General features: G+C 36.7%; 1 protein-coding gene across 1 annotated transcript in view; it reads right to left on the reverse strand.

Moving 5' to 3' along the window:
* Positions 1-5,338: 5,338 nt before the first annotated feature.
* TNKS (tankyrase) overlaps positions 5,339-26,522 on the reverse strand; it is a 95,427-nt gene continuing 74,243 nt past the window's right edge. The window contains exons 15-27 of the mRNA XM_032213078.1: positions 25,515-25,680; positions 22,972-23,191; positions 22,718-22,827; positions 21,649-21,837; positions 20,692-20,929; positions 19,785-19,867; positions 18,816-18,936; positions 18,176-18,273; positions 15,954-16,028; positions 11,729-11,834; positions 10,361-10,547; positions 9,489-9,645; positions 5,339-8,113 (exon numbers count right to left, since the gene is read on the reverse strand). Coding sequence (XP_032068969.1) covers positions 8,027-8,113; positions 9,489-9,645; positions 10,361-10,547; positions 11,729-11,834; positions 15,954-16,028; positions 18,176-18,273; positions 18,816-18,936; positions 19,785-19,867; positions 20,692-20,929; positions 21,649-21,837; positions 22,718-22,827; positions 22,972-23,191; positions 25,515-25,680 — 1,837 coding nt within the window. The 3' untranslated portion in view covers positions 5,339-8,026. The remainder of the gene's footprint in view (positions 8,114-9,488; positions 9,646-10,360; positions 10,548-11,728; positions 11,835-15,953; positions 16,029-18,175; positions 18,274-18,815; positions 18,937-19,784; positions 19,868-20,691; positions 20,930-21,648; positions 21,838-22,717; positions 22,828-22,971; positions 23,192-25,514; positions 25,681-26,522) is intronic.

Genomic DNA, 26,522 nt, shown 5'->3' on the forward strand with positions numbered 1-26,522 from the left:
AAGTCACTATTTTAAACTGACAGATAGGAAGTTTAATTAGATTAAAAGCAAAAATATTCTCAATGACTTTGAAAATCCCAATGAGTTATCAAATATAGGTACTACTTCATTACAACGTGGGACTGGAATTTTTATTACTCAGCAATGTGGTCACAAAGCTGATATCATGTGACTGGGCTCTCTCGCCTCTTTCTGACTCTGAGGGCATCAATCATGTTAGCCAAGGGATCTGCAAAGTTGGCTCTTTTAAGACTGGTGGACTTCAACTTCCAGAATTTTGAGAGTTAAAGTCCACCAGTCTTAAAACAGCCAACTTTGCAGAGCCCTGTGTTAGCCCAAAGCCTGGCGCTGGGCTTTGCTGCCCCATTGGTGGAGCCCCGAGAAGCAAGGAGGGAGAAAAAGAGACGGAGACAGAGGAGTTTCCCCTCCCAGCAAAAATCTAACCGGGGAGCCAGGCAGTAGAAAATTAGCCGATCACGCAGCACGTGCGGAAAACGAGGTCTGACTGGGTGGGCAGCAAAACTCCAGGGCTCTCTGTTCTAATTCCCCGCGAAAACTGTTGCCTCTGAAGCATTTGCTCCAGTGTTTTGAACCTTTAAGCTCCTTTCTCTTTTTTTCTGTTCGACCCACACTGATTAGGAAGAATCCTGAAGTCAGGCAGTGCCGAGGAGGGAGAAAAAGAGACGGAGACCAAGGAGCTTCCCCTCCCAGCAAAAATCTAACCGGGGAGCTGGGCAGTAGCAAATTAGCCGATCACGCAGCACGCGCGGAAAACGAGGTCTGACTGGGTGGGCAGCAAAACTCCAGGGCTCTCTGTTCTCATTCCTCGTGAAAACTGTTGCCTCTGAAGCATTTGCTCCAGTGTTTTGAACCTTTAAGCGCCCCTTTCCCTTTTTTCTTTTTGACCCACACTGATTAGGGAGAATCCTGAAGTCCGGCGGCAATGTACTGCAGTAGGAAAGGTTTAGCTGGAGGGGTTTTGATTGCGATTCCAAAGCCGCTCTGTAGTTCGTGTCCAGATATGTGACGCTGCGCAGCAGTTAGAAACTACTGCACAGCGTATTGCAGCCATGTGCGCGGCCGTGCAAGCGCGCACCTTAGAGGGAACAGTTGTTACGGGCCCTGATATCCGCGCCCTTTGAGCCTCTGCATTCCGCCAGCCTGAAACATCTGACCTTTAAGACAGCTTTCTTAATTGCCATCATGTCTTCACGACGAATCTCAGAGTTGGCAGCTCTGTCAGTTAGGGAGGATTTGTGTCTGATTCACCCTGACAGAGTGGTCCTTTGTCTGGATCTGACTTTTATTCCCAAGATCAACTCCTGGTTTCACCGTTTCCAGGAGGTTAGGGTGCATGCTTGACATCCACCGCACTCTTCGCAAGTACATCAAGCGCATAGCTCTTTTTTGGTGTTCTGAGTCACTTTTCGTCTCTTTTCAGCCTCTTCCCAAGGTCGTAAACTTTTCATCCACCATTGGTCGTTGGTTGCGGGCGTGCTTCTCCCTCGCTTATGTCTTGCAATCCAGACCACTGCCATGCCATATCACTGCACATTCTACACAGAGTGCAGCTACCACTGCAACCTGGGCCACCCAGGCCCCAATAGAGGAGATTTGTAGAGCTGCTACTTGGACTTCCTTATCTCCGTTCGTTCGGAACTATAAATTGGACAAGTTTGCTTCTGCGGAGGGGGCTTTTGGAAGGCGAGTCCTACAGGGGATCCCTAACAACGGAGAAACCCTGGACTCTTCAGCTTCCTGCCCTAGTGACATTAGCTTGGGTATGTCCCATGCTTGGACTCTCCAAGCAGCGTACTGGAAAATGACCATTGGCTTATCTGAAGGGTCGTTTTCAGTACGCTGCAAGGAGAGTCCAACCCCAGCCTGGGGTCTTTCTCCACTTTCGAAGACTATTTGGACCTGTTGTTTATGGACCGTCTTGGACTTCTTATCAGTGCACACAGTTCCACGCTTTCATTGAAAATCTGGCAAGTGAAGGCAACACCAGAGGCATGGCTACAGTTTCAATTCAGTCTTGGGCAGATTGGCTGACTTTAACCCATGCTTGGACTCTCCTCGCAGCATACTGAAAATGACCCTTCAGGTAAGCCAATGGTCATTCTTTCACATAAAATATTTGTAATCTGAATAGCTAAACAATTTATGGAGATGCAATGATTAGGATGTCAGGCAGTTCCAACTCCGTTCTATATTTTTCCAGAGCTCTGAAAAAAAGTACAGCATATGTAAATCATTTCCTTTGGCTGCAAAATACTGTATATACTCGAGTATAAGCCTAGTTTTTCAGCCCACTTTTTGGGCTGAAAAAAGCCGCCTCGGCTTATACTCGAGTCAGTGAAAAATTTGCCCGGAATGGAGGAGAAAAAGGGGCGGGGCCATGCCGCTGGGTGACACTCGTGAATGGCCCAGTGCCCCTGTGAGTTTCCCCTCCCTCTGTGTCAGTTTGCCGCGCAGCGCGCACCGCACCATCCCCCCTCCTCACGTTCTAATGTAATGCAGGGCTGTCTTACGATTCCCCTTCCTCCCCCTCATGCCGCTCTGCAACGATGTCCCACCTCCTCCTTGTTATGGCAAGCAGCCACATAGCGATGTCCCACCTCCTCTGGTACAGTGATCCAATGATAGGAATCACTGTGCCGTGTGTCATAGGAGGCGGGACATCGCTCCCGCGGCTGCACGGGACATCATCATCACAGCGGGACATCAGCATCATGAGGTGAGCGAAGTATTTCATTGAATACACCGCTAGTTTACTGTTTTTCTTTGAAATAAATATTCAAAAACATTATTGGTATCTATTTTTATTTTTGAAATTTACCGGTAGCTGCTGCATTTCCCACCCTAGGCTTATACTCGAGTCAATAACTTTTCCAGGTTTTTTTGGTAAAATTAGGTGCCTCGGCTTATATTCGGGTCGGCCTATACTCGAGTATATACGGTACTGTGATTTTTATTAGAAAATCTGTTATTTTCTAATAAGTTATTAGAAAAAGTTGTCTCTCTCTCTCTCTCTCTCTCTGTAGCTTGTATTGCATACATAGTTCATCTCCTTGTTTAAAAAGAATCAGCTGCAGGGTTGGTGGTAGAATGCCTTGTTATACTTTTCCATAAGGAGCTGCAATCATGTAGTGTAAGGAAATACTAATAATGTTAACTCTTCTATATTAGCAACCCCATGGACTAGATACAGTAATTGCAAGCTAAATCAGCATAAAACGTGGTCGCAGATGCAATTTCATTGGTTTTGTCCACATTTCCAATAGACCATACACAGACACTATCCATGAAGCAATAAATTTGGATCACAAGAATCATTGCAGTTATGTAGTGAGGCCTTTAAGGTGATGGACAACCCAGTAGTGGAGTTTGCATGTTGGCTTCATTCTTGTAAATAGGAACTAGAGTTCAAATGGTACATTTGTTTATGTTTTATGCTGCCATGAGAATGTACTGCATTTGGTTCATTATTTATGTAGTTGTGTCTTAGTCACACCAAGATATGCAGTTGTGGCTTGGAGGAAGCAGCTAAGAAAATAATATTAAGAGAGATCAGAATGTCGTGCATGTATATCAAGTTGAAGGCACATGTAAAAATCAATTTTCCATAGTGACAAATTTTAGTAGGCAGATGGAATTGAAAATGTTTTGCCGCCTAGGGAGAAAATTCTCCCACCATACTGAGAGAAAATAAATAGCTGGTGATTTGTTGTCCTTTAAATCTCAAATCTTCTACCTATTGGTTGAGTCATTCCTGCATTTATTCAATTGATTCCTTACAGGCTGAAACGTATATCATGGAAGATCTATGAACCAACTCTCTAGTTTTTCACTTTCCAAATAGGGGAAATCCTTCAAATTGTTCTCTTTGTGACATTTCTCAACTGAAAATTGCCTTCTTGGAATTGCTGCTTGGCCTACAATGGACAAAAGAAAGTGTGAAATACGCAGATGCAGTGACTGGCCTGAACATCCTCCCAAATTCAAGTTTGCACATAACACTCATTATACCAGTATCAGCTCATAGATCTCCTATGAAACTGTTGCTTTACCTGGAGATTCTGCCTCTTCATTCTAAAAACAGCAGCTGCCCACTTTTGGACAATGAAATGTCATCTTGTATCTGTTTAATATTGTAATTTGTCATTTCCGATATTGACAGATAATGGTAACAAGAAGAAGAAGAAAAACACTACTACTGGAATATCACCATGGCAGAAAGCAATCCACAATGCAATCTCATGCATTCAAGAATGCTGAGGATTACAATAAAAATGACCATTCTCCAGATTCCTAGCACTTCCTGGCCTCTGCATCAAATTGTCGAGGCTTGTGGAGAAAGATTTAACCTTACTTAAATCAAAGGTATGCAAAACATTTGAAACCAAAGATCCCATGGTTTGGAAATCACATAAAAATAGTCCAAGATATTTTATTCATAAGGTACCATTTCTAAATGGGTTGAGATTTCTAAAGAAAGCTGTAATATATTTTGCACTCCAATTATAAATAATATATTCAGAGAATTCAGAGGCTTCAATGGATGGAAATTTTAAAATATGCTGTATTTTTCAATTGATGGCTATTTAAAAAATATCTCTTTATTCCACTTCTATCCTCCAGTTTATATGATAGTCTGGTGAGAGATCAACTATGAGATCACCCCATTTTGTTTCTTGTATGAAATGATTAACTTAGAGACAAAGCCAAATTCTACATCTATTTGTTTTTGTTAATCCTGGCAACAAACAAAGCAGAAAGTAGCTTACCCAATTTCTCCTCCTTTCTCCTCTCATCACTATGACATTAGAGCAACCAAAAATAGCCAAAGACATTATTGTAACTGCAACCCCCATTTCCCAACTCCCAGGAGTATAATTAAAAAAAATGCTCAACAAATTATTCACCAATTTATATTTATAGGTATGTACCTAAACATGTAATACAACAAATATGTTGTTGCAAATACATACATCATATAAACATATTCATCAATTAATTGGCTGTCGGGTCCCTTTCAAAACTAAATGTTGCTGCAAGCAGATTTACTGCTATTTCTTCTAGGTGTAACCATCGCAAATGATCGGGGTACTTAAAATTCCTAATTATGGTTACAAGTGGTAGAATCAAGCCCACGTATTGTAGATAATGTTCTATGGTTATATCCAACGTTGTACTGTGTCATTAAGCCTGTCAACTTTAATTTCTGAAAAAGTCTCAACCTATAAATCTCTCTCGGAGTAGGACAAAACCAATGAATGGCACTATATTTATGGCATCTTATTATCTCTTGATGCGGCTGTGATTTTTCACTTCAGTGGGTTGAAGGAAGCCCCAAATGTAATTTATTTAAGGCTAACACCACTTTTGTTATTTTGAAGACTGTGCGTACATATGACCAAAGCACTTATCAGGTTTTCTATTCAGAACATATTGAGAGATAATCTACTGCATATATTAGTTTAAGTCTTATCCCAAAGAAATATATTTCAGAGTCAAGTGTACAAGTCCTTTGCAGCAATCCTCAACCTCTGTATGTGGGAACATTAACTGTTATGTTACAATGAATGACATTAAATGCTACGTTTGCAATTATTTTTTAGGATGCCCCTTATTAGGCCTTTAGATCTCAGAAGACTTGAGTGCATGTATATTTTTCAAAGTCTGATCAAAAAGGAATAACAGAAATCACATTACTACAAGACACAATGGAATTCCTTGGACAGCACCTTTTAGTCTACACAAAACATGTTACAAAACAGGAGCAATGTGAGATTCTCAAAATTTAGGATTTAAATTACCCATTAGGTTAACCATCGCACTGGAGGAAAAAGACAACCACAGAATCAATATTTTCTCTTACTTCCACATCCATTTGTTAACCATTTGGATTAAATGTGAAAAACAGCCAAGTCCTAATTCATATCCATGTAAAGTTGTCAAAATGTAGATTTTTCACATCTATTTGCAACTCAACCATAGTTAGCACTTTGTCCAGAGCTGTGCTTAAAAACATTTCTGAGTGAATGTTCATCATCTGGATCCTTTCCAAACGTAGATATTTATTTTACAGGTAAATGATCTTGATGAGCTTGGGCCTTATGTCATCACGTGCCAAGAAATCCAGGCAGATTGAGTGACCTCAAACAACAGAAACAAAACTGAAAGATTCACAGCAAGTTACCTTGTTTTGTCTCCTGGATCAAGTGCTGAATCTGACAAATGTTTACATGATTTTTCTTGTAAACTGTACATTAATCTAATACGTATTAGATGCATTTTTCTAATATATATTAGAAATGTCTTTGGAGGAAGATTTTTGGTAGTGGCTTTGTTCATCAGCTGTTGCCCATTTCCAAGCAGATGCCAGTAGATTTCATAATACAATACTGTTACTTTTAAGGAATAAAAAACTTCCACTGAAGAATTATATTATAAGCAAACTTTCTTTGGCAGTTTTAATTACCAAAGATTTGCAAAGCAATATTGCAGTCTCTCTCCATTATATATTCTACTTATAGATCTCTACTACTACTTGTTTTTCCCTGAAAGTCATTGAATTTTTAAAAATGATGTTTGGGGGAGGGGCAGGGAGATTGTTTTCATTGGTATTGATATTATATTAATGATGATGACGATGATATGTAAGTGGATTCACCATGAAGAAAATCTGGGAGGATGAATTTAATGGATAGACATCAATTAGAAACTAAGTAGCAGTCTTCTGCAATAATACAAATATATATATTTGTATATATAAACTCCTTGATATAACCAGCCTAACTGGTCTAATTAGTCTACTGGGGATAAGGTGTTGGAAGATATTTGCATGGAGTTCAACCTATGAATGAATCCAGACATAATATAAGGAATACCATAATATTCCTATGGAAGGAAAAAGGACCTCAAGCAAGCTTTACAGTTAACTTTTATACTCTAATAGGCCCTTTGTGGAAAAAATGGTCCTTTTGGAGTTTACACACACATGTGAGAACTGGACTAGGCTTCTGGCTCACACCTCTGCTCCCTTGCTGTTCATTATCTGATGAAAATATTTTTAAAAACCAGAACGAATACCCACAAAAGACACCCAATTCCTTGAGGAATTTCACTAACTTGCTTACAACTTCACCTAGGAAGGGCAGAGAGAAAACAGGAACCTCTCTCTATTCAGTTTCATCCAACAAATGTTTCCTATGCATTTTATCAGACATATCCAAACTGTGCTACTGGAATATTAGACAAGATAAAGCAACGAGAAAGCAAAACAGAGGAACAGAGACCATTTTCCAAAGAAGCTGCTACATGGATGCTAGTATGAACATCTTATAAAGGACGAGAAACTTGATAGGGAAAAAGCGGGACTTCTATCTTAAAATTATGTTCCTAGTAACATGAAAGAATTCATAAAAAGTGCAAAAAGAATCCCAGACCAAAGAACTATATCTCGAACATCTTCTTGGATAAGAAATTCCTATTGCATTGTTAAGTGATTTTAGTCAACTTGACTTTGTGCAAAAATATCCTCGAGGAGGGTCTGGCTCATTTTTGTAACAGAAGAATAAAATGCAAATAAATAACTGACTAAAGACTTCTGAAAAGGAAAAAAATGAATGTTGAGAGTATGGTATGGGTTCAATAAAGGCTCTGCACGTCACTACAGCTGTTGCTGCTGTCCTTTCAAAAGAGTTGTAGCACAGCACTAGAGTTTACATTTCCATATATCCACATTGAAGCAGTGATGCTCTCATTACAAACATGGCAACTGCAGGGAAAGTGAGCCTGAGATAGGATGTTAAAAGGCAAATCTTTGTAAACATTTCCTCAAAAGGAATAGTAGCAGTTGAGTACATATCAGTTACTCAGATTCATTTACAGAACAATGCTTTATAAAACACATAAAGCAGTTCCAGAATGATGAGAATTCCATATAATTTTGATGTTCTGAAACTAATCTCAACCATCCAGTCCGTAAGTCACGTAATCTACTTCAATGAACCAGCATCTACTAGGTCTTCTGTTCCGCAGCCACTGCTGTCTGTGAGGGAGTATCTGGCTTTACAATTTGGTACGTAATGAGGTACTCAGGGTAAGCCTACGAATAAGCAGATATACTCAAATTACTCTACATTATACAGAAATAATTAAAAACACAGAAAAAGTTCATTTTATTTAATTTTTATATTATTTTCGTCTGAGGAGCCACGGTTTTCTATTTTTGCTTCAAACACAATCCATTTAATATCCATCATGTTACATAGAACAGATACTTTTCCATGACTTCAAATATAAAATCTTCCTTTTTACTTTGTTCATTTGGGGGCAAATAGCATACTCTAATGAGGCAGAAGAGATGTATAAAAGCCAAGGTCAGCATCTAAAATCTTCATAAATATTGTTTGAAGGTTCCCGATAATCAGGAACTACACTGAACTCTTCTAGGGAGTGCAAAGGCCACAGTAGATGAGACAATGTTGTGTAATTGATGGAAACAATTTGTTTTGGTCTGGTTTTTGGGAAGAAGTATTGTTGTTCTTAAGTCTATTGTAGGAATTACGCCAGATTGTACTCAACATTTGTGTACCTGATGTGGACATATATCCATTTGCAAAGTGTTACTACACTCTTCTCTGCCATGCTTGTTCCTTTCCTTTTTTGCAGAAAGGAGATTGCATGAAAAGTGATGGAAATTTTGGAAGCATCAGTCACTATCTTATTCATGAAATCAAGGGAAGAACATTTAAACAGGAGCTTAATTAAGATCCTTTCATAGTATGACATATGTATGATATCGTATAAAATATAAACAATTAACTACCCTCCTAGATTTTAATGAGTACAACTAGTCCACTTTCTAATTTTCAAAAAGTGTTAAGGATGTCCTCCTGAAGGGCAGGAGTCACGATTTTTCGCAGAGTACAGTATTGCTGGACTGTCTACCACAAACCATAGATGCATACCGTTTTGGAGAAAAATTCAGTGAATGCATATAGACCTTTGACACGGTGTATTTCCTGCTTGGATTTTTTAATACAGTGATGTATTTTTAGTAACATGAAGGCGTGGCTGATCTTATGCAAAGTATCTGAATGTGTCTTCAAAAATATATTTATTTTATGGATAGTGAAATCTATTAGTGTTAGAGAATTATGTCTCTGCAGACAGCAGAAGATAGTATTTACTTAATCAAACTTTTTAAACAGGTTTGGGGAAGTCTTCAGACTGCAGGAAGACCAAAGCAAGTCTTCATTTGCTCCTTAATTAAGGCAGTTTGCACTGTAAAGCATGAAAGAATCATGCAACCTCCTGTAGTTTGTCACAGTAATTAGGTGTGATGCTGAAGCCAACCACACTTTATCAATAAAAATATGAAGTGACATATTTTCTCCAGAACACCTTTCAGTACACCTAGGGCAAAGATTTTAGTGAGCCAATGAAGAAGACAGATGCCATTTTCATATGTCACCTACCTGTTCCCCTCTATAGATGACATATTCAGCATAGGCGAGCCCATTGACACTTGGCCTGCCAATTACAGAGTGATGTCCGGGAGGAGCGTGGGCCATTTTCATGGTGCTAAACTGCAGGAAGGACTTTCCCAATGTCACACGGCAAAAAAGCATTTGTCTAAAAGAAGACAGGAAGAAAATAATTTAAAAAGTGAACTCAGTTGCAGCAAAACATTTCATATGCATCTTGTCAGAGATCTAAAATTTGTACAATCTATCAATTTTCAATTTTAAAGGGTCAATTTTCGTTTTTGCTTAATCATCAGCTCTTAGGACCATGTTACTATGGTTCTTCCCCCACCCGCCTCAATTTGGAACATGAAGTCCTAATGATTCCCGCCCCCCCCCCCCTCTCTCATTTTCAACTAGATTAATGACAGTTCAGGAGCTAGTTCAGAAAAACTAACAATTTCCCCATAAATGCATGGATGGCTAAGCAAGTGATAGCAGAATATTAATACTTTCTGCAAATAATTGGTTCTCAAGGCATTGCAGTTTGCATACTAAAAGAACAGTCTTATTATGGTCATTTTTGTCATTTCAACTCTCCTTTTGGTCATTAGAAACTGCAAACAAACTCAGAAGCTGTTCAATGATAATGCCTTGCAATAAAAATGGTGTCTTATTCTTGCATTTTTTGAATCATGTTTGATTTTACAGAAGCCTCCTAGAGTCTCTGGAGTATCCATATTTCAGCATTCACATCTCTCCAAGCTAGAAAACTAAGAAATGTGTCCTGCCACTTTTCCAATTTTTCCTCTCATTTGGCATTCCTTCAGTTAAGGAAGCATTGTACCTGTTTTTCCAGATACTCCAATTTATCAAGAACTCACCTGTGACAGATATAGCAGGACCTGTCTTTGTGTGTAGGACAGCCTGTGCCTCCTCCAATTCCATATACGTATTGGTTACTTTTAGAGGAATTTTCTGCAAAGTAAATCCCAGCTCCAAACATCCCTCCAATGTATGCATGCCTTTCATCAAATCCTTTGTGAATAATAGCATTAATAAAAGGAGATCCTGAAACAAACAAAAAATACATATATATGTACTATAGGAATTGTAACTTCATTTTAACATCAAATTAGCAAAATAATCAATCCATGTTCAATCACAAAAACCAGAGTTCCCCAACCAGTGGGGGGGGGGGAGGAGTGGAAGAGGGGATTGTTCCTTGTGATCGGCTGTCAAGTATGTGCAAGTGCACAGCTCCATTTGCGCGAACGACGTGCACATGCACCCACCACTCATACAAATGGAGGGTGCACACACTCCCCATTGCTTGCGTAAATGGAGCTGTGCACTTGCACATACTTGCTGGCCATTCGCACGGAACTATTCCCTCTTTCACCCCTGTGTCCCAGAGGTTGGGGACCCCTGATATAAACCAAGAACAATCTGAAAGAATTTTCTGAAGATTCAATGGATTTTCAAGAAAAGGATTTCCATATATCTAAGGAAAATGTCATCCCTCCCACTCTTAATCTCTTCCAATAAACAGAAAAACCTAACTTAATGTAAGGGTTGAGGTAGCATCAGTACTTAGTGACATGTGTTAATATTAAGTATACTGGAGAAGTTGTTGGGCTGGGTTTCTCAGAAAAGAGAGAATCTTTGTTCAATTCCTTCCACAAAGTAAAGAGAGCAGACATGACTTGTGTGCCCCCCTCCCCAAAATAGGAAGCAATTGCAGCACCAGTTAACATCTATGAACATATTCATTTTTTTTATTGCTAAGCAACATAATGCTTAAAGATTCTCTGAATGAGTGCTAGATTCCATCCTATCTATGGATTGTCTGGCATGCCTCTCTTGTTCTTTTCTTGGCCTGCATCTCTACCACATTTCATGCAATTGGATTAAAAAAAAAACCTGACAAAACAGTGGTTGGGAAAGAATTGCCTCCAAATGGAACACTGCTTTCATAGCAGGAACTTTCATTCACGAACTCCTTCCCATTTCTTTGGGGAGCTGGGAAATACTCTAGACTCTAGAGCCTTGTAGGAGGTGGAGTAGCACATCTGTACTGATAAGGGATGAAAAATCAGTCTGAGGTCCATTTTGATTTCTTGCAACTGAGCCCAGAATCCAGAATCAAATCAAACAGCAGAATTAGTAATTAAAGTGCAAATTAAGTACTGTACATTTAACCAATTTTGTTATACTGCAATGACACATTCTTAGAGGATCACCTTTCGTACCATGAAACAACATGCGTTCATTGTGATGGTTATGGTTTTCTTCCGAGACTTCTTTCTGACGATGACAAAATCTCTCCCGTAGCTTTTTATTCACAACCTTTTGAATCTATGGGAGAATGAAAAACAAAACAAAACATTAAGACCATACAAAAGCCTGAGTCAGTATGACTCTATAAGCTGCATAATTTTAAAAATAGTTTCTGTGGTTGTAAAAAACTTAGTAATGACCAAAATAATTAAAGGCTAATTTAATTTGCTGCTTCTTTTTTCACAGCTTTGTCTTCTGTTAGTAAGGCTCAGAAATGCATCACAAACGTAAGTTAATACATCTCAGGAAATCACAAGTAGCTCAATTTTTCTCTGAACTATGAAATGGATATGATTTAACTATTTAAGATTCATACTTACCACAGAATTTCATATCACTCCAATTTCTTTTATCCTTTTAAAACTGTATTTTATGCACTATATCTTTACTGTATTCTAATTAAATGTAATATATATTGTTTATCCTTCCCTATAAAGTTCAAATTAGCAGATTATTAACTACATGAATAGAATTGAGATAGACAGAAGAGAATAAACAGAAAATAATATATGCAGCTCAGAGTTGAATGGTGGACTCCTTGGTGCTCTCTGAGTTTGATTGTTTGCTTGCAGATGTTTCATTACCATCTTCAGCGCTAGAAGAGAGAGCAACCCCCACTCCCTTCTAGCACTGAAGATATTAATTAATCTGGTAACAAAATGTCTGCAAGTAAATAACAAACTCAAGAGCACTATGAACTCTACAATTTAGATAAAATTAAGTTGCTCACTTACTCATTGGGAGTAAAATATATTTGTTGCTGAGTAAAACTGCACATAATTTTTGCCATCTCAAAAGAATAGAGCAGAATTTTTTGTAAGTAGGGGAATGGAACATTACTGTAGCTGCCTCTTTGAAGACAACAGAATCCAATGCAAAATGCACTCCTATTCTATCTCTATGGAACCACAAGAAATAAATAATAGGGGGGAGGAGCCAACGTCATGACGATACGGACGTGTGGTCTTGATGCTCCAAGACCACAGCTGATACTTTTGCCACTGGGTTGTCCAATCGGACCTAAACCGTCCCAAAGAGACGGTGAACAGGAAGAATACGTCTTGTTGACCTCAGGGACATCGCAAAGTCCCTGATCGATGCAAGAGAAGTTCTTCAAGCTGGCGACAAAAAATTTAATCAAGGCTGACGAAGTTGGGGCAGCTCCAAAACGAAAGAATATGGAAAGAGAAAGTGTTTCCAGCTGGTGAGGAACTTTTACTGTTTTAAAAAGAGACTGCCTATAAAAAACTTAAAATTAATTTAAATTGGAGAACAGAAGAATCAAGTAGCGGAATTAAATTTGGAATGGTTTTGGACAGTGGTTATCTTACTTTTTAAATGCTATCTTCATGGATGGAATTTATGCAAGCCTTTTAAAATGAATGGACTAAGTTTTCTTCTATTTTTTCTTTTATTATTCTCTGTAACCTATGGTCTAAAATTTTCCTCTTTCATTACTGTGGGTGTTTTTCTAACCCATTTAAAAATTGGACTCTTTTTTCTAACTTGAAATACAAAAAAGATACAAAAGAAATAAGGAAATTTGCAACAATAACACTGCTACTCGGAGGCTGGAAGATTTGTGTATTGGAGTTTGTGTATTGGAAATGGAACACTTTTTTCTTTCTTTACTGATTGTTTTGGCATGACACTACAAGGTCTCACTGCTTGGTTATAGAGTGTGATAAGAAGGGAAGCATACAGATGTCCCTTTGAAGTATATCTTTAACCAAAAAAAAAGTGAAAACAAAACGTTTCCGTGAATCTATGTTTAATTTTATTAACCTTCCAAGCTGGAGCAGCTGTATTTGTTAGCTGGAGAGAATGGCACAAGTTCAAAAGCCAACAGAAATCTTAAGCTTGCAAAAGATATTTTCAGAAATACAGAAATTATCAAATACATATGAGAGGATAGAGAAGAAGCTGGAAGACTTAGAGCATATAACAGCAAAATATGATGAAGTAGTTGAGGATGTTTATCAAATGCAAAATGTAGTGGTTAAAACTCAAAAAATCGAAGTGGAAAATGAATATAAAGAGATTAAATTTGCTGATATTTATGGTGATTGGTTTGTCTCTGAAAATTGAAAGAGTGGAATACTGAAAGAGGAATTAAATGGAGGGGAAATTTATCCTAGAGGGCAAGATACAGAAGAAGAAAAAACCACAGAATCTATGGATTTAAAGAGAGAAAAATTATTAGCAATAACATTGATAACACTACTGACAATCAAAGAAAAGCTGACTAAGGAAACAGAAGAAGGGCATCAAGATTACATGAGAGATCTTATAAGCAAGGAGTTGCTAAGAGGAGTCCATACAAAGTTGATCAAGGAGATGATTAGAGGACTGGCACCACAAATGGCAGAAGATTTGAGACTGTTTTGCTATTGGAAAGATACAGGTTGATAGATGGAAGAGTATAATTTAAAACTAGTTAAACTTAGTGAAATTTATTGACAATAGATATAGTTTAAATAAATAATTGATAATGTTACTAATGTATACAATCTATAGTGTTATGATGAGTATAATTGATATGAATATTGAATGGTACCCATGTAAGGAAGATTAGAAATCCCTTTGGATTATACATAAAGGTTAATAATAAAAAAAAGAACCAAGTTAGATACAGTTAAAGTTTTGATTATTAGGGGGAAAATGTTATGATATAGTCAAATAAAGGAGGGATAAGAATAACAACGTATATATAGATATGGGTATAACATATGGAGACTGGGTGTAAATTTTAAATAGTGATTTGGAAAGGAGGATTAGAAAACTTTATTATTAAATATTACGGATGTTTAGCTAGAACAGGGCATAAGGATTTAGTGTTAGTGGAGGATTTTAGAAATAGTAATTGAAAGGCCAGTATATGGTTATATATTAAATTTTGGTATATTTTATGATGAAGTACATTTAAACAATTATAGTCAAATGAAAATGGAGATATGATGGTGACATGTATAAATATTTGAGTTAAAATGCTTAAGTTAATATGAATTATGTTTGTTGACTGCGGAAGAGATGCACGAAAGTCTTTTTGTAACCAACTGATACACTTTCTACAGCATGTAAAGAAGGATGTTGTGTTTGTTTTAAATTAAAAATTAAAAAAAAATATTAAAAAAAAGAAATAAATAAAATAAAAATTAGGGAGAACCTGAACTAGAAATTTGATAGCCTGGAAGTTATGTAAAGAAATCCCCATACACATATCCTTTTAAAATTCTGATCAGTTAAAGAAGACAATATAAAATGTAATAAAAATTATATATTACATGTGTACATAATGTACATATGTATATTATATTTACTGTAAAAATTAGTAATTTAAGTCTTAATATTTTAAAGCCACCAGGGAGCTGAAATGTGCAGACTTCCAAGCGGTGGTAGATTTTAGTATCAACAAAGCTGCTGTCCTCCAAGAGTGAACTTAACTTGGTCCTTTGCAAGGGCTGGTGCAGTTGTTTCAAAAGCTGCCTCCAACCTCTTTAATTGGCTGCCCGGCTCCACAGAAGTATGATCTGTGCATGCACATGCAGCCATGTAAGAACAGCCTTTGCGGTAGCTGTACAAACATGCAAAGGGTGAAGTTGCTTTGGTGCTTCACAGAGACTTGCTTTGCTTGCACTAAGGCACTTGTATTTTTTTATACACATAATTTTTATTAAAGATTTTTTTTTACAACGCTAAAAGATAGACACAAAAAATATAAAAGAAAGAAAAAAGAGAAAGAGAAAGGTATTGAAAACAACTGAGAGCAAAGAAAAAGGAGAAAGAATAAAGTGAGTTCTAATTTTATTTATAGCAGTAAGATATACTTTGACATCATTTCCCCTCTTCAAAATTACATAACGTAGCTTCCTTTCTCCCCATACAGCCCTTTTACATTGGTAAATCCACAAGTCACCAGTTCATTTTTATTCATTTTCAGCAAAAAAAAGGCCATTACTATGTACTTTGTTAAGCATCTCTTTTAAATGCTTTGCCCACCCTAGATGACAGTCAAAAGAACTTCAAAATCAAGAAACTGAACACAGTACCATCGCTACTTCCTTCTGCTGGGATCAACTGATTTGATGTTTCCATCAATAATTTTTGAGCTAGGCATATAAAGCCTTTGAAACTTACCCTAATGACATTATATCTGTTGAAGATCCCCCCAGCATTACCACCATCTCTATGTTCTCTGATGGTGCTCTGCATCTGTTAAACAATCAAATGGTAGAGTCAATAAATGTAAAATCTTATTTAGTTGGGTAAGTCTAGGTGCATGCTACCAATATTCAATTCAGTTTACTGAGGTCATGGACAAGTATAGATGGGCTGCCAATAAATTAACTAGTGGAGAGGAAAAGTGGGAGGGGGTAGAGAGAACAGTCTTCACTTGGTGGTGATCTGGAAAAACAAAGGCATCCTGTTTGTCTTGCTTTCTCTTTCCTGCTGTGTATCTGGAACCAAGTCAGTCAAGAGAGATAAGAGTGATTACGGTAATGCTGCTAGTGCATCAGCCCAACCTCTCTAGGGTATTCCTCAAATGGTCACAACCCCTTGGGATCTAACAGAGGCTGTTGTGGGAGCTGCCTTAGGCTCTTTCATCCCTGCAAATCTTTCCCATATGCTTTCTACTTCACCTTGCCAAAACTATTCATGGTTCCAATGTTAAGAGGCTGCTTTGCAAGCTCCAATTCAGCACACCTCTGTATAAATCCATGCATGTTTCTTGATTACAATAAGAAACTATTTCTGTTACATTTCTTCACCTCCACATTTAGCTTATGTCCTAGTATTCCTTGAAAGTCTCCAATCCAAGGACCAGCCAGCCTGGGCTGACTTCGCTTAGCTTACAAGTACAGAGGACATCAGCTGGGTGCTGCCACCTTCTGACTCATAAAGAAAGAGACTCTTTCAAACTTTGGGTTATATGAGATTAGTCAGCAATAGCAATACTTCATTCCTGACTTATTTCTACACCTGGTCAACTGGCAAGACTATCTGTACATAATTTATTATCAGCATATAAAGATTTTGGGGAAAAAGCAAATCATACAAGATAAAGTCCTTCTAAATAGAACTATCACTGGGTAAATGGGTTTGAGATGTTAAAGAAAAATGTTTAAACTTTTCCCCCTCTGCTACTTCTGAAATTTCCAGTTTTCCCATCTGTTTTTAGTAGACATTTAATGATATCTATTGTATTAAATCCTAAATGCAAACTATCCTTAATAAGGGTTTCTTTTTAAGTACAGGAAGTAGAAAGAGACATGTAAGATCTCTTCAGAACTGAGGGAAAGTAATACTTCCATAAAATTCTAAACTTTTCATGCTGCAAAGCCTTTTTAGGCAGAGGAACTGAAATAAATCATGATGCTGCATTCGTTCTAGCAATATGCAAAGAATACATATAAGCAAAAATATATTCCTATGTGAAAAAATAATGTTTTTCTAGTATGAAAGTGACTCAAAGATGTAACTAACTTCCACCCTTAGATTTCCACTCTTTGTGTATCTTGGACTATGCTACCAATAGGAAAGAATGCCTGCAGCTCAGTAGTCAACTGATGAGTCCTTGGTGCTCTTCTGACCTTGGTTATTTGCCTGCAGACATTTAGTTACCCAACTAGATCTCCAATGCTAGAAGCGAGTGGGTTTTATAGGAGTGTTCTAGACTGGCAGTAGCTGGTGGGATAGAGAAAAGTTCCCAATCCCCATATGTCATCTGTCCTCTTGATTTTTGTTTTTTATTTAATCTTTCTAATTTTAAGTGTTTTGTACTACTCCCCCCCTTTAAAAAAAATCCTATAAACCACCCAGAGTTGCTGTAACACCAAGGTGTTACAAATCTAAATCTAGTATATAAATAAAGTAGCTTGTCCTGTCAATGTTGGTGAGGTATTGCTTTCTCCTTGGTAGTTGCTTGGTTATGCTGCTGTTTCCTGCTTGACTGTTTGTCTAGTGTTAATCCCTGTTTATCAGGATGTTGATTGCTGGTAAGATGTTCTGCTTTTGTTTCCTTTTTATCTTTTTCTCTCTCTACTGAATGGTATGTAAATGTGGTTTACCTCTATGTGCCTTTTGAAGGCTGATTTCTCTGAATGTCAAGCATCCAGGAATTTGTTAGCATTTTTTGGATTTAACTTGCTTTAGAAAGCTCTGAAACAAGCTTAAGCATATACATGTTTTGTGAAATTAAGGAGTTTTCATGTCTCCTGCAAGGTAGATTGCATATGTACAAATTCTACTATGTTATCTAGAATTTCTTGACTATCTGGGTGCTGCATAGTACAGAAATGTTTGTAAACAAAGAAACAATTTTGTTATATTCAAAGCTTTTTTAAAATTTATTTTTTTACCTCCTCTTCTACAGATTGGTATTCTTTATCATCAGGAGCAAGATCTATAAGAATTGTCCCTTGGCTGACACAGTGAAAAGTCAGATAAGGATTGGTGCCTGAAAAGGAAAATATGTTAAACTTGTATGCACATAGATTCACCAAGAAGAACCAACTATAAAAGTAGGACTGATGGAATACTGCCCACAGCCATCCTTTAAAAATTGCTGGATTTTAAAAAGTAAGTCAAATTAGTAATTTTCTAAGATTTGCAATCTCTCTGTCCATAGAGATTAGACAAGAACTAAGATTTTGGAGTACCCAGAAAATGTACTCTCTCATTATAATTGATTATAAGTCTAAAAAAAAAAAAAAAAAAAAGAACAGGATGACAATTCCTTAAACTTGAAAGACTAAATCAATGTCCCTGAATCTGGATAGTGAGAAGAGCTATATTATATCGGAGAAGCTGATCACATGTGGAACCATCACACAACTGGGAATATTAAATATGGGATAGCATAAAATGGACAATGATTCAGAGTATGCAAAAAAGAGTTCTCATTTCATTTTATTTATCAAATATTTTTATCAAATATAAAGGAGACTTTACTTCTTAGCTGAATCTCAAATTGATTTTTAGTAGATTAACAACACTTACCCTGTTGCCCACCTAGAAGCCTCTCTACACCTTTTATTAACTTATGACGATGCCCATAGGCATTGATGCCAATTTCTTTCAGCTCCTCATGGCCCATATCTGCTAGTACATCCAAGGTAATCTGAACAGCACAGACAGAAGGAAAGAGTAGCATTTTTCATTAGTCACCTTGAACCTAGGAAAGACAGCATCAATATATTTTAAGTAGGGATGGGAAAGGCAATCTAAGAAGATTAAGGGTCCAGCTGGCTGGTCAGATAAATTGTACTGGGAGCAGCTGAAGACAGGAGAAGAATAACTGGTAGCAAGCACCAAGCATTTCTCTCACTCTTCAACTTCCTGTGCAATTTGAGTTTCATGTCCCCAGCATAGAGAATAATTACAGAGAGCAGAAATGGGGACATAATTATTCATGTTTGCTTTGGGTTGAAAAACTGTAATTTGAACTTCCCTTGCTGAAACATAGATGGAAAAATGCTAAGTAATTAACAAAAGCACCAAGATGTATTCCTTTTTGTTTTTAAGATAGAACTTAGGCAAATTATTTGTACATTAATTGAAATGAAAAGAAACAAAGCAGACCTAATGCAATACAAGATGTTGATACCTGAATTTTTTAAAAGAAGGCAATAGGGCTGAAAAAGAAATAAACAGATTGAACTGCTTTGCTCAGCTTAAGTAAAACTGAATTTAACCAAATAGCTGATTCCAGACAACTTCTCAGTAGCTCATTTTAACTTTGTCTCTACAAAAGCAGGTTCACACCATATTATCATCTGCTTTATTTGAAAGTCAATTTACCATAAAGTATGTCAGGTGATTGATTTAGAAACAAAAAACCAAATATCTCTCACAGAAAACTTAAGCTATGAGTTTCTTTGATGCTAGCCATTATATCTTTCAATTTCATGCACATTATTGAACTGAAATAGAAGAATAAATGCAACACTAGCTTAGAACCATTTTTACCTGTTCTGTTTCAAATATATCCCGGAGATGCTCCAGACCCAAGCTTTTCAAGAACTGGCTGATATTCATGTCAAGACCAACAACTACAATAAAAATATCTTTCATGTTAGTCATCAAAACAAACTACCCATCAAGCTTCCATTTAAATCCTTAGTCCTTTAACTGTAATGTTTTCAATCTGAAATACTTCCTCTTACTGCATCTTCTACAAGAAAACAAATCTTTACTAGAAAAATATATAAAGAATAAACAAGAGACATGTATGGCATTTTTTATGGGAGATAGTGTGAATTTTCATTATTAATAAAATCTCTTTTGGTGAGCATTAAGGGTTACATGTGGCAGATAAAGCTACCATCTGCACAATCCATTTTCTCTGCTCTATCCACCTACTCATTCTTGAATGTTATATAACTTAATGAGTAACTTACCAATGCTGGTTGATAGCACAACAAACACCAAAAGATATTTCTCCCTCCAAATATCCATCATCCTACAGTTTTTACAATTTTGATTACAGTTTTATATATGTCTTATATCAATCAAGCTTATTCAAAGGTGAAATATGTTCACTAATTTAAAGTCCCAAATTTAAAAAGACAAAGTCCAGAAAAATAGTTATTCCAAAGGAAAAATCTGTTTTATCTATTTCTTCAAATATTAAGGTTTTTCCCCCCAACAAAGCTTTAGAAATCATGATCTAAATAAGGACCTTTAGACTTATTTCCTCAAAAACATGATTTCCCATTATGCATATTCTTCCTGTGTTAGATTTTGTTTTACAAAGCCTTAGACGTCATGATCTAAACAGATTTATTTCCACAAAATTAGGATTAAAGATGATTTCCCATCTTTATGCACATTTAGGGCTGCGACTTTAACGATTTCCTATAATCAGGAAGAGTACCTTCTCCTTCTTTCCTCTCTGTTCCTGTTGCTCCATCTCCAGCATTAGATGGGCCCGCCACTGCAATTTCAGCCAGAGGTCCTGCAAGGTTATCTATACTGCTGGCAGCAGACAAACAAGATGGAGTGGATGCTGGCGAAATGATAGAGGCACTAACAACAGTGGCCTGAGGTTTAAAGCATGTTGGCAAGGCTTCAGGAGGCATTGCATCAATAAGCAGGGCTCTGATATCATCCGCCTGGAAATAAAATGGTGTTTTAAAAAATAAAACCCAAACCAATCATTTTTAAAGGAATAGTTTAAACAAGGTAACTATCTCTATACTCAAAAGCAAACATTCAAAGAATATCTGAATATTTGCAAATATTCAAGTCATCAATCTTTGGAACAATTTTTTTGGAAGTAGTAACAGAGTTTGAAGGATGTTTATTTTCCACAACACTTTGAAATATTACAAAATAGTTTACCCTCAAACTCATGTATGTACTCATAAATTTTTTAGGTGTTCACAAATGCGAAGCATTTAAAAAAGCACTTTGTTTTGGAAGTTACAGATAAAGTTCAAGCAATAAAAAATGAAAGGGATAAAACATTTTAATAATAATTGCAACCACATTGCACACTTTAAGTTGTCTGAATGAAGCAATGGATTCAAAAATCAGGCATTCAATCTGCAGAAAACCAAAAGTATTTTCATATCATGCCTTACCAAACATCCAATATATATTGAACCAATGTGGTATAATAAATTGTGTGGTGTTCTAGAGCACACTGTACAAACAACTTTAGCTCCTCAAAATGTTTAAAGAAACAGATTCAGGTCAAATCCATTTCCGTACCTTTATTGAGATATTTCACTATATAAATGTGGTCAATGAAGGAAATAAATGACTATTGCTGTAGTCAGCTGATCTAAATACTGAAATAAGAGTCATTATTTTTTTTAAACCAACTTACTGTGGCAAGATCCAAAGGGGTTTGGCCTTCTTGGTTCTTCATTGTTGGATCTGCTCCATGAGCTAGAAGTAGAGCGCAGAGTTGTGTCCTTCCTTTTTGTGCTGCTTCATGCAATGGCGTGAACGCCCATTTATCTGTAGCATTTACACAGGTATTATACTTAATCAATAGAGCAGCTATATCCACATGCTGAGAAAAAAATGGGGAAAAATAGGAAAAAATCCCAATTTAAAAGGAGAAAAGCAAACATTGTTAAATGATTTGCTACACACTTAAAGCTATGACAGCTGGATGTATGCAGCATTGTAAATATAATAATTGATATAATTAGATAGTTCTATACAGAGATCTATGAGTAACAAGCACACTAGTTAGCCAATATGTAAAATATACATCTTTCAGTTCTTCAACGATCTAAACTTCCTTAGTATGGGAGTTGCATTTTATCATTTTTCTATGCAAAAATTGAAAAACGTAACACCAATTACAACTAAAACAGAAAATAGAAGAGAGAAGTTTTGATTCTTACGTCATTTAATCTAGTCTTAGTTTTCACCTTCATAATAGAGAAATATTTACCAAGAGATAACATGATATTCACAATACTATTTAAAACAATTATGTGTTTGTTTTTTACCAAGTAGCAAGACAGAGCTTATACTGTGGGGTCCTTGGTGCTCTCTGAATTTGGTTGTTTTCTTGCAGTAGCTTCATTATCCAATGAAGTAAAATCATCAGTGCTAGAAGGGAATGGAGTTTGCTCTGTTTATATACAACTGGTCTGTCCTGTAACCTAGATGGGTAATGAAATGTCTGCAAGAAAACGACCAAGCTCAGAGAACAGCAAAGACTTCAATTCAACCCCAAGTTACAAATATTCTCATCAATTGGTACAAATCTTACAATTCCCCTTGTACATATTTCAGCAACATTTTGTAGACTGAAATAAAATTAATTTTATGCTGTTATTCCCTTTTGGTTGCTCTGGTTTCTTCTACTTGTTTTATTCTTGTTCGTGTAATACAAGCTGGATGTCTTGACTACATTGAGATTATTAATTAATGCTTACCCCGTAGGATGCCGCATTATGTAGTGGAATTAATCCTCCCTTGTCTTGAGCGTTAACATCAGCACCGTGTTCTAAAAGATACTCAGCAACTTCCAAATTATTATAGCCAGCTATGTGTAAAAAGAAACACAGCATGAATGAAAACTCGGCAATGAAGGAATCATAGACCAAATACAGTAAGAAATTTTAAAAGTTTCTTAAATCTGTTCCAAGGAGGATTTCCTATGAATAAATTAACCCAATCGCTCACTTACCAGCAAGATGTAATGGGGTGGAGTTTCGGCCCTGGGTATCGCGACAATTGATGTTTTCCGGAGAGCATAATTTCTGAACTCGTGCCAGGCAGCCCTTTTTAGCAGCATCCAGCAGGGCAGCGTCACCTCGCAGCAGGTCCTGGATATCAGTATCTCCCTCTTTCACCAAATCCAGAGGGGTGTTGCCATCTCTGTTCTTTTTGGTAGGATCTGCTCCATGCTGCAAACAACATGTCTACTGCTTTACAGTTGAAAACTTTATCCTCCATGCCCCCAAACGTAGTACCCATGCCATTTATGTTTTAGGGTCATATAGGACTATCAAGGTGCTTTAAAAACAATATAAGCAAATAAGACACTTGTTTTAAGAATGTATTTTCCCAATTTAAAAGGTATAAACAAATACTATGCTATAACTAATATCTAACTTTAAGCAGTTTCCATTTCACATTCTTCTGATTCATTCTCCAAAGGGCAGTAATATGCTGAGGATCGGATCTTTATTTGAAAATGTGCCCCATAATGCATTACCTCTGCAGGCAATTTACAGGTAGTCCTCAACTTAAAATCTTTTGATGACCGTTCAAAATTACAATGACACTGACAAGTGACTTACAACCATTCCTCATGCTTAAGACCATCACAGCATCCCCACAGTCATGATCAAAATTCAGGGGCTTGGCAGCAGGCATATATTTACAATGGTTGCAGTGTTGCAGAGTCACATGATCGCCATCTGCCACCTTCCCAATCAGCTTCCGACAGCTAATGGGGGAAGCCAGGTTCGCTTAATGACTGCATGGTTCACTTAACAACTTAATTATTAAATTATTATTTAATATTATTTTATAAGATTAATATTATTATTTAATTCTGATTTGTTTAACCATGGCAAAAAGATAATAAAGCTGGGCATGACTCACTTAACAACCGCTTTGCTTAGCAGCAGAAATTCTGGTCTCAACTGTCATAAGTGGAGGACTACCTGTAATTTCTACAGAACAGAAGAGCTTTAGTCCCATTAATGCAGTGTGTTACATGACGACTCCAGAATTTAAGAATGCTCAAATTATTCCAAATTACTCAGCATTTCTTTGAAGAGCTAGGCATAAACTTCGTATGTGTGTTTGTATATTTGTGTGTGTGTGTGTGTGTTGCAGAAGGGTATTTTAGGGTAAGGAAAACAAAGGCATGATTATTTTTACTTCGATACCAATCAAAGGCTATTGTTTTGATCGCCTTTGGTGGCCACAGGAACTATTTAGTCCACTACTCCAAAGCAGGCCGCAAGACTGAGATATAAAGTCCAAGGAAGAGAAGGTTTGTAGTCTCCAGCCTCGACTCTCCAGCCTCAGCATCACCACACGGTCAATTATTTTTAAAGCCTTTCTTAGGATTGCCGCTAGGTGGCGATTTGGTTGTTGACCTAAGTGGCATTCCTCCTCTGAGAAATGCTTTTGCGTAAGAATGTCCAAGGATTTCCAAATAAATATATTTCATGAATATATTTGGTTCTTTTAGAGCCAGGGGATTTAAAGTATAAAATGAAGCTATGTGTATGTGTTCCCGAATATTTATTTTTGGTTGATACTCTAATATCACAGAAGTACTTCCTGATGTCATGACATCAAGTTCTGGTAACTCATACTGTATGATGAGAACATTTAACTTTTTTGCATGGTTCTGTATAAGCAGTTGAAAAATATATTTTTAAAAAGGTTTTAAGGAAAATATTTAAAAGTTCTAAGGGTAAATGAAATTACATACAAAATATATTTTTGGCTGTATTTGAATAAATGTTAAAAAATAACAGACCACATTTAATTATCAGGCCCAGAATTCATCAAATTTAACATCCTATCTTAAGAATAATTCTCACAACAGCTTTCTCTAAAAAGGTTTTTTTTTGGCAAATCAAGAAATCCTTCTTAGCCTTTATGACAACCATCAATCCTCTTGTCTTTTGATCTCTAGTCTAAAGTATCATGTGGCAGAAATCTCTTCTAAAACCACCTTTTGAAACATTTTGTGGGAGAAATGAAATGCTAAATTAAATTGTTAGTGGGATAGAGAAATTGACAATAAATCTGGTTGTGTTCATGACAACAGTATTATTGACAGTCTGAGAAATTAGAGCATTTAGAAAAAAGCAATTTTATGGATTTCTGGAGAAGCAATGGCAGACTGAAGCCGGCTTTGCTTCCCTGTCTCTCCAACCTGAAAAATTTACTGGCAGCATTGTATCCTAATTGTTACTAATAGTTTTGTAGCAGATTACAAACCAGCATTGATATGCAGATGATTGAGTAGACTGTTCAGCACACATGCAAACAATTCCTTTGCAGAAATATAGCTATACTGCAATCTAAACTTAGAGTACAATGCCTTCCTTAAAAAACAATAGAACTGTTTATTATTATCCCAAGAAGAGTTCTTTTTCGAAGAAAATTACACAGAATTGCTGCGTACGTTATTATGCGTCATGGTCTGAAGTAAACAAAGACTCTTTGAAAAAAACAACAACCCCAATTTAAAGTACATACTTTGAGGAGGAGTTTGCAGATTTCATATTTTCCCTTTGCTGCTGCTTCATGTAGCGGTGTAAACTTCCATAAATCAGCAACGTTGACAGAGGCCCCATGTCGCACTAATAACTCTGCAACTTCATAGTGTCCATATGAACAAGCGTTATGTAGAGGTACTAATCCACTGATAAGTTAAAAAAAATTAAGAGTATTTATCAAGATCTAAAAGCAAAAAAATATAGTTATCCTTCAAAATAGCTGCCATCTTGCTTTTCTGCTTTACTCAAGTTATTTTAACTGAGGTTATAAACTGTCTACATCCAGGAGCTCACTTTACAGGGAAGACGAATCAACTTTCATAACTGTGAGAAATGTGGCAATAATCTAATGATACTACTGCAAGGATAAAGTTGAAATGAATAAGAATAAATGAATAAGATGGAGGGACAGCAATCTAGTTTCTGCACACATTAATATTGAGCAAGATTAAAAAGATGTGATTTTAATATACTTTTTTTCTTTTTTGGCTATAAAAAAATACAATGGATGAAGAAGTCTTAAACTGCAACTAAAAGCTCTAGGAAGGAAGGACAGTATATCTGCCAGTTGTCACCTTAATGGGAACAGCATCAATTTTTGCCAGGAAGATATATATATATCTAGGTCTTATAAAATATTTAAAAAGTATCTAGGGATAGTCCAGGATAAAAGGAAAATTGCACTACAGCACAGATGGTAAATTTTATTATTTATGTTTTATCCCACCTTTATAAATTTTATAAATAATTCAAAGTTATGAAGATACCTAACTTCTTCCTATTTTCCCCGCAACAACAATCCTATGAAGTGAGCTGGGCTGAGAGAGTTTGATTGGTCCAAAATCACCAGCCCAACTTTCATGCCTAAAGTGGGACTAGAATTCACAATCTCTTGGTTTCTAGCCTGTTGCCTTAACTAGGCATAGATACTGGCTGTATCAGATTAGATAACTTGATCTTCTGCTTGGATCTGACCAAGGTTTTAATG

Source organism: Thamnophis elegans, chromosome 3 (assembly GCF_009769535.1).
Source record: "Thamnophis elegans isolate rThaEle1 chromosome 3, rThaEle1.pri, whole genome shotgun sequence".
In the NCBI taxonomy this organism is placed as follows: Eukaryota; Metazoa; Chordata; class Lepidosauria; order Squamata; family Colubridae; genus Thamnophis; species Thamnophis elegans.